Source organism: Amia ocellicauda, chromosome 11, assembly GCF_036373705.1.
Source record: "Amia ocellicauda isolate fAmiCal2 chromosome 11, fAmiCal2.hap1, whole genome shotgun sequence".
NCBI classification, from domain to species: domain Eukaryota; kingdom Metazoa; phylum Chordata; class Actinopteri; order Amiiformes; family Amiidae; genus Amia; species Amia ocellicauda.
Window position 1 is genome coordinate 3,339,025 of NC_089860.1, and position 14,929 is coordinate 3,353,953.

Sequence of the window (14,929 nt, forward strand, 5' to 3'; positions counted from 1 at the left end):
TAAATATTTTATATTGGCTATTTATTGGTATTGTTTTCTGCATATTTTATGCATTTTACTCCTGGAGTTTGCCAGAAACAGTAAGAAGCATTGCTGTTAAAAGAAGTAAGATCATTACTGTTTTAATACACCTGAGAAACATTTGAATACAGGTATTGATCAGAATCTATATTTAATTTATACAAATCATTAAAATTGGCTTATAAGTGGCCTGTGTGTATTTGCCTTCTGGTTCCCAAAACTTGTAATTTTATTTGCCTTGACACTAACAAGGATGATTACATTGGATAAACCTGTTTAAATAACCTTCCTGTCCAAGAGTCGTCCACAATATGATAGATGTTGTGAGGTGGAAAATGGGTATAACATAATCAAGATATAAGCACGGGTAAAGATATCACTGCTTTAGATTTGATTCAAGTCTTCAAAATCATGAAAGGCATCGACCACGTCAAACCAGAGGAGCTTTTCCAGATCTGCAGGGACACACGCACACAGGGACACAAATGGAAATTGGGCTTCAAGGCATTCAATAAAAAACAGGAGACACTTCTTCACACAGGGAGTTGTTACAATCTGGAACAAACTCCCCAGCAATGTGGTTGAAGCCGACAATTTGGGAACATTAAAAAATAGGCTGGATAGTATTGTAGCGTAAGGTACACTTATAAATTTCAATTTAAGAAGTGAATTTATAGTATCACCTTATCAAGAATCCTGGAATCTTGTAGAACTCAATTTCTGTCAATTTCCTGTTTGTAGTAGTATTGTTAGTCAGACATTAAATAACTACGCAGGTTAGTATTTAAAGTCAGGTAACTTCTCGTTATATATACACTCACCTAAAGGATTATTAGGAACACCTGTTCAATTTCTCATTAATGCAATTATCTAACCAACCAATCACATGGCAGTTGCTTCAATGCATTTAGGGGTGTGGTCCTGGTCAAGACAATCTCCTGAACTCCAAACTGAATGTCTGAATGGGAAAGAAAGGTGATTTAAGCAATTTTGAGCGTGGCATGGTTGTTGGTGCCAGACGGGCCGGTCTGAGTATTTCACAATCTGCTCAGTTACTGGGATTTTCACGCACAACCATTTCTAGGGTTTACAAAGAATGGTGTGAAAAGGGAAAAACATCCAGTATGCGGCAGTCCTGTGGGCGAAAATGCCTTGTTGATGCTAGAGGTCAGAGGAGAATGGGCCGACTGATTCAAGCTGATAGAAGAGCAACTTTGACTGAAATAACCACTCGTTACAACCGAGGTATGCAGCAAAGCATTTGTGAAGCCACAACACGTACAACCTTGAGGCGGATGGGCTACAACAGCAGAAGACCCCACCGGGTACCACTCATCTCCACTACAAATAGGAAAAAGAGGCTACAATTTGCACAAGCTCACCAAAATTGGACAGTTGAAGACTGGAAAAAAGTTGCCTGGTCTGATGAGTCTCGATTTCTGTTGAGAGATGGTAGAGTCAGAATTTGGCGTAAACAGAATGAGAACATGGATCCATCATGCCTTTTTACCACTGTGCAGGCTGGTGGTGGTGGTGTAATGGTGTGGGGGATGTTTTCTTGGCACACTTTAGGCCCCTTAGTGCCAATTGGGCATCGTTTAAATGCCACAGCCTACCTGAGCATTGTTTCTGACCATGTCCATCCCTTTATGACCACCATGTACCCATCCTCTGATGGCTACTTCCAGCAGGATAATGCACCATGTCACAAAGGTCGAATCATTTCAAATTGGTTTCTTGAACATGACAATGAGTTCACTGTACTAAACTGGCCCCCACAGTCACCAGATCTCAACCCAATAGAGCATCTTTGGGATGTGGTGGAACGGGAGCTTCGTGCCCTGGATGTGCATCCCACAAATCTCCATCAACTTCAAGATGCTATCCTCTCAATATGGGCCAACATTTCTAAAGAATGCTTTCAGCACCTTGTTGAATCAATGCCACGTAGAATTAAGGCAGTTCTGAAGGCGAAATGGGGTCAAACACAGTATTAGTATGGTGTTCCTAATAATCCTTTAGGTGAGTGTATATCAGTCTCATTTACGTTTAGGTGCCGAGAAAGATCCTATCATTACTTGTTACCACAATTTCCCTTAACTGATTATTATTCAATGATTAAGGATAGGCTAAACAGTTAAACAGGAATGAGAAGATATTTCTCGGCGTTGACAGATTTTATTTCTAAAATTATCAACAAAACAGTTTAATGCAACACACATTTATATTTAAGAAAACTAAATGATATCACACATTCTAGAGTTATGAATCACAGATTAACATTTCTAATTGATTTCTCAAATGTCATGAATCATGAACTCCAAACTGTTATCTGAACTTCGTCGCAGAGAGGCCTCTCTGTCTTCGGGCTCAGATAACAGCACACGGCACGAGGTCCGTGTGGTTTGGAACAAAGGCAGTCCGGTTCGGCTTTGTCCAAGAACTTCCACTCAGTCGATGCACCTGGAAGTTGGGGTTTCGTGAATGTAGAGTCTTTTCCAAACAGATTTTCCACTGGTTTGAAGGCTCCAAGGTTGTGCACAAAATCTTCTTTGTAAGCAGGGTTCCACCGTAGTTACTTGAAGACAAAGTCTTTGAGGAAAGCAGGGCCCTGTTTGTTCCAAGGGTCAAGTTTCTTAAGACTCAATAGCTATTTAAATGACTGAACACTTTTGTATACAGACGACTTAGTCAATTGTCCAGCTGTAAAACTCCACTGATCAGGTGGGCACAGACGGGCATGCGCAGTCTGTAAAGTTCTTTATTTAATAAAGTCCTTTAAATGAATTCTTCGTACGGCTCAATCTCCTTCTCCCAGTTTAACTCTTCTGTTGCCGGCAAAGACTTGGTTGGTTTCTGGTTCCGGTTCTGGCAACAGAGCTACAGGTTGAGCTGTGGCAGCGAGTTTCTGGTTCAGGTGAGAGAGAGAGAGAGAGAGAGAGAGAGAAAGACCGTGCAGTTCCTTATAGTGTGTCAGATCAATAGGTGATTGGTTGTTGAATTTTTGAGATTGGACTTCGGTTTCAGCCCCCAGTGTCCTATTGGAGGGGGGCTTGATTTATGACTGATGTCAATCCATGCCATCTTTTGGAAATGCCGGTTGGCCCGGGTTCGTAGCTCTATGTCGGGATTTCGGCTCTCGTCCACTTCAAAGAGTTTTTATCACCTACAGGCCCCTTTCTCCAGACATCTCATAGCAGAATTCCAAACTATTTGGCCTCTTCTCGGTGCCATCCTCCCCAAAACTGTCACTTTGATGCAAACCAGTTCCAAGCTCATGAGCTAAGGAAATCTGATAACTTTGGGGGGGGAGAGGTCTTCTTTAGATCAGTGCTTCAGCTCAGAGCCCAAATGCTCTTATCAAAATACACCCAACATAATTCTACAGTATCCTTGGATCACTTATTATTGGACACCTTTCTATCAGAACCAGCATTATTTTTTTCAGCAATTTGAGCTACAGTAGCTCGTCTGTTGGATCGGACCACACTGGCCAGCCTTCGCTCCCCACATGCATCAATGAGCCTTGGCCGCCCATGACCCTGTTGTCGGTTCACCGCTTTTCCTTTCTTGAACCACTTTTGATAGGTACTGACCACTGCAGACCGGGAACACCCCACAAGAGCTGCAGTTTTGGAGATGCTCTGACACAGTTGTCAGTAACATGAACTTTGTATGCATGATTTCTAATCTTGTACCTATATACTGTATAGGTTGTGTAACACAGGTCACACTCGGCCACATGTTTACGGAAGCCGAGAAGTGCAAAAGCAAAACAAACTCGTTAACAGGACGTCGCAGCAACCACAGAAGAGAAAGTGATGGTAACATCAGCAGCATTCAGAAAAAGGCATTGCTGCAACCAGGAAAGAAAGGGGGCGGTAACTTTGAAAAAAGCAATTAATTGTATTATATTAAGAATTAAATGCAACCGGTTGGTATTTACTTATATTACATTATATTTTGTTAATACTGAATTAGCCAGTATGTAAATAGGATCAAAGCAACATCACATGTGTTCTGTAGCATTTCCACCAATCTAAGCAAAGGTTTAGCTAAAGCAAGTTATAGGTAAAAATACTTTTCAGTTTAGGTGGAATTTGGAAATCCTGTTCTGTCTCAAAGCGTCACTATACAATTATCTGGAGCCATATGGTAGCCCTAGTTACTGATGTATTTAATTGCAGAGCTGTATCCTGGTAATGGGCTATTAGCTTAATAATACTCTTGAATAAGTGTTTATTATTATTATTATTATTATTATTATTATTATTATTATATTTATTTATTTATTTATTTAGTTAGTTAGTTAGTTAGTTAAATGGTTAATTTACACATTCATGTAGTTCAATTTAGTCCCAATCCCGTTCGGTCTCACGTCCTCCGATTAATGCTGAGTTAATGCCACACGATTTTAAGGCGGATTTGAGCCCGATTTGGCCCTCACGACAAATCGGCCCTGATCATCACGACAAGCAGCCTGGTCGGGACGCGTACCGCCGCCGATGGTCGTGTAGTGTGAGACGGGCTGATGCATCGTTGGCTTCCGATCCGATCGTAAGCCTGTCGGAGCCGCTACGATTTTATTAAACATGTTTAATATTTCAAACTCGATTGGCACCGATCGTGGAGAGTGAGTGATCAGCAGCCAATGAGAGCTGAGCTGACAGAAGAAGAGAAAAGAAACAGAAGAATAAACATGACAGGAGAATAAGATTTCCATACGTATTTATTAAAATACTTACCAATGGTTGTTTCGGCGCAGGTTTTTTAAAATACTCGAATACAGGGAAAATAATATTTTCAAATACCAATTAGTATCTGTAATTGACCAGGTCTGCGCTAAATATCGGCCCCTACAATGCGATGCTCAGACTGTGGGATGGATGAGCTGTGACTGTTGCTCAGCTGCAGCTCTCACGGCCATGTCTTCACACTCATCCTCTTTTCTTTCGCTTTGTGTGGTTGTCCGCACACACGAACACGAACAGCAACAGCAGTTTGTGGTCGTGTTCTTGTTGCGCAGATTTCCGCAGTTTTGCGCAGATCTGCAGAAATCCATTGATCCCATTGGTGGAGCAGCGCAGAACGTGACCTGTAAAATGTCCGCGTCCGTGTGTGTTCACCTTTTCTCTGTGAGGATCACTGTGTTTGTGTGAGATGTGGGGAGTGTGGCGGCTGTGACGCAGATCCACGACAGCGATTTCAGATCAGTCGTGAAGTGTGTGTCTTGTACTGAAGCACTGGGGTGTGTGCGCTCCTACACGACGCAAAATACATAAATTCGGTGCAAAATAGTGGTTAAGTGTGAGCTGCGCACTGTTCACAAAATCTGGTCTGATTGCAGAAATCGTGTAGTGTGACCCCAGAATAATCTGGAGCCATGGTAACCCTAAACATAGCAGAGACTGTCCACAACACCGAGAGCGATGTGTCAAAATGACAGAAATGGGAAACTAGGCGAGTGTCTTGGAAAATGTCTTTGCCGCCACATAATCATATTTCCGCCACACAATCATATTTCCGCCTCAGCTATTTCCGCCACAGGACCCTATTTCAGCCACGCGTTTTCTAAATGTCGCTGCTGTTTTCTCTGGGATGTGTCGGTGTTTTTTTGAATGCCGCTGTCATGTTTCATATGTTTCCACCCCTTTCTCTCCACTGGTTGCTGACGTTTTTCCAAAGTTACCGCCCCCTCTCTCTCCTGGTTGCAGCAACGCCTTTTTCAGACGCTGCTGACGTGTTTCAAATGTTACCATCACTTTCTCTTCTGTGGTTGCTGCAACGTCCTGTTAACGAGTTTGTTTTGCTTTAGCACGTCTCGGATTCCGTAGTACGGCCCTTAGGCGTGACATGTCAATTATCGTAACTGATAACTTTTAAGGTGGAATACACACTTTAACATAGCAGACAAGTAAATACAACAATATAACTATTTCACAGATAATATAGCAGTTTCAGAGACTTACTGCTGGGTCCATTACATCATAAAGAAAAATAACATTAATCGAAAATTCATATTATTTAAATATTGTACTTAACTATGCACACTTACTGTCAATTAAACTCAAAAAAACTTATATATATATAATAAATTAATTAATTAACTTCATAAGTAAATAAATATGAATGTACCTTTTTGTGCCAGGATATAGTTATCAGTAGTTGCAGATATACACTCACCTAAAGGATTATTAGGAACACCATACTAATACTGTGTTTGACCCCCTTTCGCCTTCAGAACTGCCTTAATTCTACGTGGCATTGATTCAACAAGGTGCTGAAAGCATTCTTTAGAAATGTTGGCCCATATTGATAGGATAGCATCTTGCAGTTGATGGAGATTTGTGGGATGCACATCCAGGGCACGAAGCTCCCGTTCCACCACATCCCAAAGATGCTCTATTGGGTTGAGATCTGGTGACTGTGGGGGCCAGTTTAGTACAGTGAACTCATTGTCATGTTCAAGAAACCAATTTGAAATGATTGGACCTTTGTGACATGGTGCATTATCCTGCTGGAAGTAGCCATCAGAGGATGGGTACATGGTGGTCATAAAGGGATGGACATGGTCAGAAACAATGCTCAGGTAGGCCGTGGCATTTAAACGATGCCCAATTGGCACTAAGGGGCCTAAAGTGTGCCAAGAAAACATCCCCCACACCATTATACCACCACCACCAGCCTGCACAGTGGTAACAAGGCATGATGGATCCATGTTCTCATTCTGTTTACGCCAAATTCTGACTCTACCATCTGAATGTCTCAACAGAAATCGAGACTCATCAGACCAGGCAACATTTTTCCAGTCTTCAACTGTCCAATTTTGGTGAGCTTGTGCAAATTGTAGCCTCTTTTTCATATTTGTAGTGGAGATGAGTGGTACCCGGTGGGGTCTTCTGCTGTTGTAGCCCATCCGCCTCAAGGTTGTACGTGTTGTGGCTTCACAAATGCTTTGCTGCATACCTCGGTTGTAACGAGTGGTTATTTCAGTCAAAGTTGCTCATCTATCAGCTTGAATCAGTCGGCCCATTCTCCTCTGACCTCTAGCATCAACAAGGCATTTTCGCCCACAGGACTGCTGCATACTGGATGTTTTTCCCTTTTCACACCAGGACCACACCCCTAAATGCATTGAAGCAACTGCCATGTGATTGGTTGGTTAGATAATTGCATTAATGACAAATTGAACAGGTGTTCCTAATAATCCTTTAGGTGAGTGTATATAAAACTATATTGTTTTTAAAGATGTGAGTGCAAAGTATTGCATCCTAAAAAATATACATTTAGTTATGGAGGTTAAACATCTTCACTTTCGAATGTTTGATACGTTTATTTATCAAATAGGCTTGGCTGACCTCGGCAAGTGGACATAACATTGACCTTAAATTGCACGATAGAATGGAATAGAAGTGAAACGTAGAATGGAAAAGAAGGTCAGGAGGCAGATCCACACAGCATATTGTCCTGTTAGAGGCAGGTGGGCAAAACCTGGTAGTCCTGAGATCAATAGCTTGGCAGGAGTCACCATTAATAGCCTAAAATGGCAATGTTATACTCGTGTGCAAGCCACTGCCCCATCCCCATTCTCCTTGGCATCACCACTGGCTCCCCTGTTGTGTCTCTCTCTGACGTGGAAGCCTTTGAAAGTGGGTAAGATAGGGAGGTGCCTCAGCCAGGCCACCCTTTTCACATAGCTCATGCCAATGGGGAAATCATAGGTTTTGAGATCCACTGACTGCTCGCTGTTGGAGTGAGCTCCTTCTTTCCACTCCAGTAGGCCCCTCTCTTTCAGAGAACCTAGGTTGAGAAGTTGAGACACACAAGAGTATCCAATCCCTGTAAAACCTAATGCAGGATGAAGATGAACTCTGATGAGCATTGTTCTTTATCCATGAATTACAGCTTACACAGATCGAGTCACAGGCATATAAATGGCAGTAGGGCAAAACAAATGGAAATAGGCAGAGCAACATCACGAGGCCAGTTCAATATGTACATAGAGACAAGTGAATTATGACATTGCAGACTTCTACATAAGATGGGAATTACAGCATTGTCTTAGAAGGAGCACTTTATACTGCAAGTCATGTCTGTATGTTGACTAATAAGCAATTTCCTTTCTTATATAGAGCACACCAATGAGTGCATCGCCATCTAGTGATGATTTTATTCTCTGTGTCATTCTCATACCCATGATACCATCCGAGTACCCTGTGATTGTCAAGTGAATTGAACACAAGGTTTCAGATATATTCGGTGATTGCGAGACTCAGTAACTAATAATATTAGCAATTAATTTGTTAGTCTTCTACACTTTAAGTAATAAGACCATAGAAAACACTAGAATAAGAGAAAATACAGATATTATAAAAGAGATAAGGCAATACAGAGGTATCAAGCTGTCTAGTTATGAACTGGAGAAAGTGCCACTTTACTTCTTAGAGAGTGAAAAGGGGTGCATCTAAAGTGAAAAAAGGGCTGTGATTTGGTTACATTTGTCAGCCCAGAAGACATACAAAGTTAAAGGAGGACTGGAAGAATTAACATTCAAATGCTCAGTACTAAATATGTCAAGCCATTCTCTGTGACAGGTAGTGAATAAAATGTAAGGCAAATAAGAAAATGGCAGGGTTTTATACTGTGTATAAATATCCTGGAATACTCCGAAAGTACCTGGAATCGTATTGTCCAAAATGAATGCAAGGAAACCCCCAACAAACATTTCAGTCGTCAGTAAGACAGTCAGTATTTGATCAATCTCACTTACACCTGTAGATTACACAAAGTATAATCAGAGTAAAGGGTATGGAAAAAACATTTAAAAACATGTAAATAATAATTAAGAGCTTAAAACAGTGGTCTTCACCCCTGGTGATGGAGAGCCCCAATACAGTCCATTTTAACTCATGCTTAATCACCAATTTAGTTTAGTTTATTGATCAATTGAGCGAGTCACCATTTCAGTTAAGGGAACATTGGTCATCTTTCTAGTCAGGTACACTACCCAAAGGTGGAGGGGTTAAGCCAGTTTAATTTAAGAACATAAGGAGGACATTTGACCCATCGTGCTCGTTTGGTATCCATTAATAACAAAGTCATTCAAGGATCCTATCCAGTTCCCAATTTTTCAGCTTCAACCACATGGAGTTTGTTCCAGATTGTAACAACTCTCTGTGTGAAAAAGTGTCTCCTGTTTTCTGTCTTGAATGCCTTGAAGCACAATTTCCATTTGTTGCCTTTTTTATTGCTTCCCCACATTGTTTGGATGGGGAAAGTGAGGAGTCCACGTAGACTCCTAGGTCTTTCTCATGCGTTACTTGTTCCAGTTCTATTCCTCCCATAGTGTAATTAGGATGTTGCTGTTTGCCGTTACCCTGCCATCTGACCTTGTTATTATTATTTGCGTTATGTAGTCTCCTACCAGAAGGGTCAGTTTGTCCTCTTATGATAAGTGTCTGACAGGTGTGTGCAGGAGCTGTGCTCTGCCCTGTCAGTATTATTGTTGTAGCCCAGTACAGTGTGACTGTTGTCCTTGCTCCTGGGGCAGTTCTGGGGGTGGCCTTAGGGGAACTTACTCTGATGTATTCTGTGTAAAACAGTACTGGTTTAGTTGAGGCCCCCTTTGCAGGTGTCGTCCTCTGGCAGGCTTCTTTCCACTCTGCTGCCCTCTTTTACAGATAACATCCTTGAGGCTTGAAGACTATTGGGTGTTTCTTTTTCTTTCAAACGCTTGCAAAATTGAAATTTAAGAGGCACCTATAATGCCTGCTGGATTGGGGCTCTCCAGGAACAGACACCCATGCCCTAAATATAAGTAAACACACAACTGTGTGTGTACACACAAGTGTTGTACTGCAGGAAACACTTTTAAAGACATTTTCTAAAACAGACAAATAAACTTGAAATTCCATTTGTTCTAGAACTCTGAGCAAGAGTAACATTTATTCTTGATCTAGGGCAAAAGCATAGTTTCATAAAATTTACCTGTCTTTATAGTATTTGGATGTGTGTCCAAGTAATTTGGCAAAGTTAAGCCAAAAAACATTGAAAATCCTAGAACAAAGAGGTTGCGAGAGGAATTCAGGTCCACAGATTGCAGATTGGAGAGACCCACTGCTGTTATCATCCCTGCAGGATGATAGATACAAAGAAAAACATATAGAACATTGCATTTTTATTTTTGAATGGGAGCAACTAAAAACTGTTTTTAAATATTATTGTTGTTGTTACTACTTTATTTGGTTTATACTTTTTGACAAGAAACGTTATAGTGCTACATATCTTAAAGTGTTTTAACAGAATACCAGAATACAATACAAAGTGGTAAATGGATCACCACAATCCAATAAAGAATACAGCAATATAGCAAATTAAGTACAAATGTGATAGAAAGTGTGTAGAATGAATAATTAAACAAATGTGTATACAATCAGAACTGAAAACAAACTTCAATTTGAAAGAGAGAAAGATTTAAAAAAACACATAAATATAATGCTACTTCCCTAGAATGGGATCTGGCAGTGATGCAAACAAGGCGGGGAATTTCCCCACGGTCCCTAAAAGGAACATGATGCCAGCTCCATACTGCACCACTCTCCTGCTGCCAACCTATACAACACAGTAGCAGTCTCAACCACTGGATGAGAACCAGCATCCATCAATGAAATCACACATGCCAATAATAAAACATGCCAGCAAAGAGGTCATTCCTGTACTATACATAAAAAAGTTTGAAAACCCTTCTTTTGAAACAATTTTCTTCCAGCAGTATATTTTGAAAGTTAATTGACTGAATGTAGTGAAACTCGTAAATGAAACTAAAGCAAAGAAACTGGCGAAAGCAAAGATTTCAGCATCGCAGCCACAGACAGGGACTCCAGGCGAGTTTTGCTCTCGATTTAACATTATTTGCTTTCAAGGTTGTTTTTTTTTGCTTTCAATATAATTTTTTTTGTTTACAATTCTATACATTTTACTTTCGATTGTTTTATTTTTGATCTCAACATCAATTTTTTCTCAACTTTTTATTTTTGTTTACAATATTTTTTATTTTGAATTCGTTACTTATGGCGCTAATTTGAGCCCACACTATTTCTGCACATCAGTTAGTTCAAAATGCTGCTGCAAGAATCCTAACTAAAACAAGAAGACATTAATACATCACTCCAGTATTTGCTTCTCTTCACTGGCTCCCCATACGCTACAGGATAGATTTCAAAGTTCTCTTATTAGCATTTAAAGCACTAAAGGGACTGGCACCTCCCTACTAAAAGATCTCCTTATCGAATACACTCCAGGTAGGTCATTGAAATCACAGGAAGCTGGTTATTTAGTAGTCCCTAAAATACACAAGGAAACTGCAGGTGGTAGAGCATTTATTTAAAGGCCCCCGTAACTGTGGAGCAATCTTCCAGCCTATGTAAGAGACCATCCTCTGTCTTAGCCTTTAAATCATGGCTGAAGACTCATCCTTTTTTCTAGCCAATAGTGCTGCCGGTGGGCTGTGGATATGCAACGCACAATTGTATTTGGAGATGTCCTGCATTGCATGACTAGTACCTGAGCACAATTTTATTTTTGTCTTCCAGAAATAGCCCCCTCTGAGGGGCTGACAAGACACTTTGTCCCCCACCGTGGAAACCCAAACAGGCTAACACCCACACGTGATTGGAAATAATGCACAGTAGTTTACCATGTACGGTGACTACTAAAGACTCCACCTGTCATGATAACTGAAACAGAAAATGCAGAGTCTGGTTTGAGTGCACCATATTGATGACATGCAGATGAAGTGCTGCTATGAAAGAACTGTTGATAGACAAACAGAGGGTTCTCTCAGTGTGGTGATCACACTGTGAATACCTTTGTTATTCCCAGAACCCCAATGTTTGGGCTGGATGAAGTGGAGCCATTCCCAGTGCCCAGCAGTCCAGCAATTATGCAACAAATCCCTTCTGTAAAGATGCCCCTGATCAAGAAAAGACAAAGTAAGTAATGAAGGATTTTCCTATCTAACCAAATAACTATTTCAGTAGTTAAACAACACCAATTTGTGTGGGGGGTGTGGTGGATGTTGAACATGGAGCTGTTGAAGAGGTAGTGACAGGGGAGTTGGTGGGATGCAAAACCATGAATGCTGGGGGTGTGTGTTGAGGATATGGTATATATACTCTTTTGACTGGATGAGAGTGTTGAACTCAGAGTTGTTTACTCCTGAAATTGATTTATAAATTCCACGACATTGTAGCATTGTATCATGAATTTGTATACTTTAGGTGACTCTGTGCTGTTGTACCCTTGAGCAAGGTACTTCACTTACATTGTTCCAGTACGAATTGCCCAGCTGTATAAATGGGTACAAATGTAAGTTGCCCTGGATAAGAGTGTTTGCTAAATGATGATAATGAAATGTATAAAACTACATTAATATAATTGCATTCCACAGACAAAATATCCAATAACAATACACTGCTTTATTTTTAAACTTTGAGAAACTTACTCCGCATGGTGTTACAATTATTCTACATCACAAAAAGACTCTGTGCTTAAGTTCCCCCATACACATCTTTCATATCATATAGCAGGAACTTCTGTTAAAATAGAAGTTTGTCTATGCTCTAAAAGAGAGGTAATATATGTTTTTTTCACAAATGTTTGACATTTCTGTGAGTTAGTATGTTTGTGTGCGCGTGCATGTGTGTGTTTGTGTATGTATGTGTGCCGAGTTGTGGGTTACGCATTAGTATTGTAATGCACTACTGTAATAATATTACTTGTCTTAATAACAAGTTAATATAACGTGTGAAGTGTTTTAATTTCAGTAATTTACTTTCCATAAAAAATAAACAAGAGTTTTCTCAGTACATTATATGTTCTTCATCCAGTGGGGTATCCAGAACATGTTTTACATGCCAGATGGGTCCAGTAGTTATTTTGGGGTGGCACATTTATCAACATTGTTTTTGCTGTGCAAAGTGTGTTCACCTGCTGAAGGGGGCTATTTAAAGCACTCAATGTGTGTCAATCAATGCATTTAATATCAATAGATACATACAGTATAATAATGAGCACAATTTCAGGGGAATCATTTCACAATAACACCACATGTAACCCAGTGAGAGAGCAGGCATAGAGAACACAATTTAACATGAGCTCTATCCTGCGATTGTTATGGTTTCTAGCAAAAATATCAAAGTCATCCAAATGTAGGGCTTTTGCCCTTCTATACTCTACACTCAAAACACCCAGATTGCTCAGTCTAACACTTGTAAAGCACACTTGTAAAGTTAACTTTATCTAGATGATGTCCAGAAATCACATTAGCACCATTGTAATACAATTGCTAAGCTTACACATTCAAATAACAGTTTTTTTGGGTGCTTATTTGCTCACAGTGGGGTCTAGGTGCCATACATGCTAGAAAATGACAGCACAGAGGTGGAAATTATCAAGGACATCAAAAAAATTGAAATGTTGAGTTTCCCTTCTTATTTAATTTTTATACATCAAAATTCCACTTTTGTTTTTTGGACAGTTGGTTTCACCACAGCTCAATCAGGTGTGTCATAGCATAGGGGGTGATTACTTATGCATTACATTATTTTTTGTATTAGTTTTGTATTTGTAATTAATTTCGAACAATTTGCAGATTATATTTTCCACTTTGACATTATGGACATTTTCTGTGTTGATCAGTGGCAAAAACTCCTGATTAAATCCATTCTGATTTAATGTTGTGACACAATTAAATGTGGAAAAGTCCAAGGGGGTGAATACTTATGAGATCCACTGTATGTGTGTGTGTATGTATATGTTTGTGTGTGTATAGGTAGAAAAAGGCAACAATTGCTCTAAGGGGCTGAAAATAGTACCTGTTGATGGCATGAATAGGAGGAGGTGGAGCCCCAGAGAGTCTGGCACAGGCATAATAATCACCAATTGATTCCACGATTCCTGCTAACGTTGCACTGAACATTCCCAGCGCCCCAGCAGCCGTCACTGTTGGTAAGCCCCACTGACCTGGGCAACAAAGAACATCTTAGGGGTGTGTACAATGTGGAGCATTGAGAAACTAACCTTTTCACAATGTTAAGAAACATTTGAAAGGTCACAAGTGCAAAGAAAGTATTCAGTCAAATGAAAACAAAACAAAAGGTTTGCTCCTGAGGGAGGGAGGGGATACAGAGCCAGTAGTCTTGATGTGTCAGACACACACTTTCATATTTTTAAATCTTTAAATTAAAGCTCAATAATGAGAGAACACCCCCCCCCCAAAAAAAAAAAAAAAAAAAAAACTTGTATGTGATCTTAATGCTAACAAATAAATTAAATGGTAGGTATTAATATTTACAAATATTTGATCCACCCCTCACTCTCCCTGCAAGAACGCTGAAAACTTGTTTGGGCAGCTAGGGTATATTGGTGTGAAATCTGGTCCACAATTGCAGAAAATGATTGTCCGCGTCAAGGACACGGCATCGACCAAAAATTGGCCAAGAAATCCTTACAGGGATATGGCAGTTGGAACCAAGGCGCCTGTGACATGATATCTCCTCTGGCATCTGTCTGTGCTTTGTGACCGTACTTGCTGGGGTCACTGGGCAGGACATCAGTGAGTGTGAGGATGTAGCAGATCAGCCACACCACCATGATGGCCATGATAATCTGCAAGAATGGCCGAGAAGCCCTGTGAGCAAACCACCAGCCCATAAAGGCAGTATGTTACAACCAGTTAAAATCTCTTAGTATAAATAATGGTAATTTTAACATGTACTACCTCCTGACATTAGATGGAGTGGACCGAAATAGAACTTGGTAGACATCAGTCAAAGTTTATACTTTGAAGTTTGCAGCAGTGACATCATATGCAAGGACAGTTATTATGGTGTCCTCAAATTTCCTTTTC

The 14,929-nt window shown here is 40.3% G+C and overlaps 1 protein-coding gene and 1 long non-coding RNA gene across 2 annotated transcripts; both read right to left on the reverse strand.

Moving 5' to 3' along the window:
- Positions 1 to 7,329: 7,329 nt before the first annotated feature.
- On the reverse strand, positions 7,330 to 10,147 carry LOC136762833 (uncharacterized). Its single transcript, XR_010820911.1, has 3 exons — positions 10,009 to 10,147; positions 8,698 to 8,793; positions 7,330 to 7,821 (listed from the first exon to the last, which is right to left on the reverse strand). It is a non-coding gene; the product is annotated as an uncharacterized LOC136762833 (long non-coding RNA).
- Positions 10,148 to 10,518: 371 nt separating this feature from the next.
- LOC136763592 (solute carrier family 23 member 1-like) lies at positions 10,519 to 14,688 on the reverse strand. Its single transcript, XM_066717701.1, has 4 exons — positions 14,532 to 14,688; positions 13,896 to 14,043; positions 11,887 to 11,992; positions 10,519 to 10,632 (listed from the first exon to the last, which is right to left on the reverse strand). Exons 1-4 carry the CDS (start codon positions 14,680 to 14,682, stop codon positions 10,519 to 10,521), a joined length of 519 nt encoding a protein of 172 aa, XP_066573798.1. The 5' UTR covers positions 14,683 to 14,688.
- Between the last annotated feature and the right edge of the window lie 241 nt (positions 14,689 to 14,929).

What these genes read in the sequence shown, in the direction of transcription:
- LOC136763592 (XM_066717701.1), bottom strand. Translation starts at nt 14,682, where the DNA reads ATGGCCATCATGGTGGTGTGGCTGATCTGCTACATCCTCACACTCACT. An exon ending in GTTCCAACTGCCATATCCCT is followed by an intron (nt 14,044 to 14,531) that starts GTAAGGATTTCT and finishes TTTGTTGCCCAG; the next exon opens with GTCAGTGGGGCTTACCAACA. An exon ending in GGGTTCTGGGAATAACAAAG is followed by an intron (nt 10,633 to 11,886) that starts GTATTCACAGTG and finishes TGTGTTGTATAG; the next exon opens with GTTGGCAGCAGGAGAGTGGT.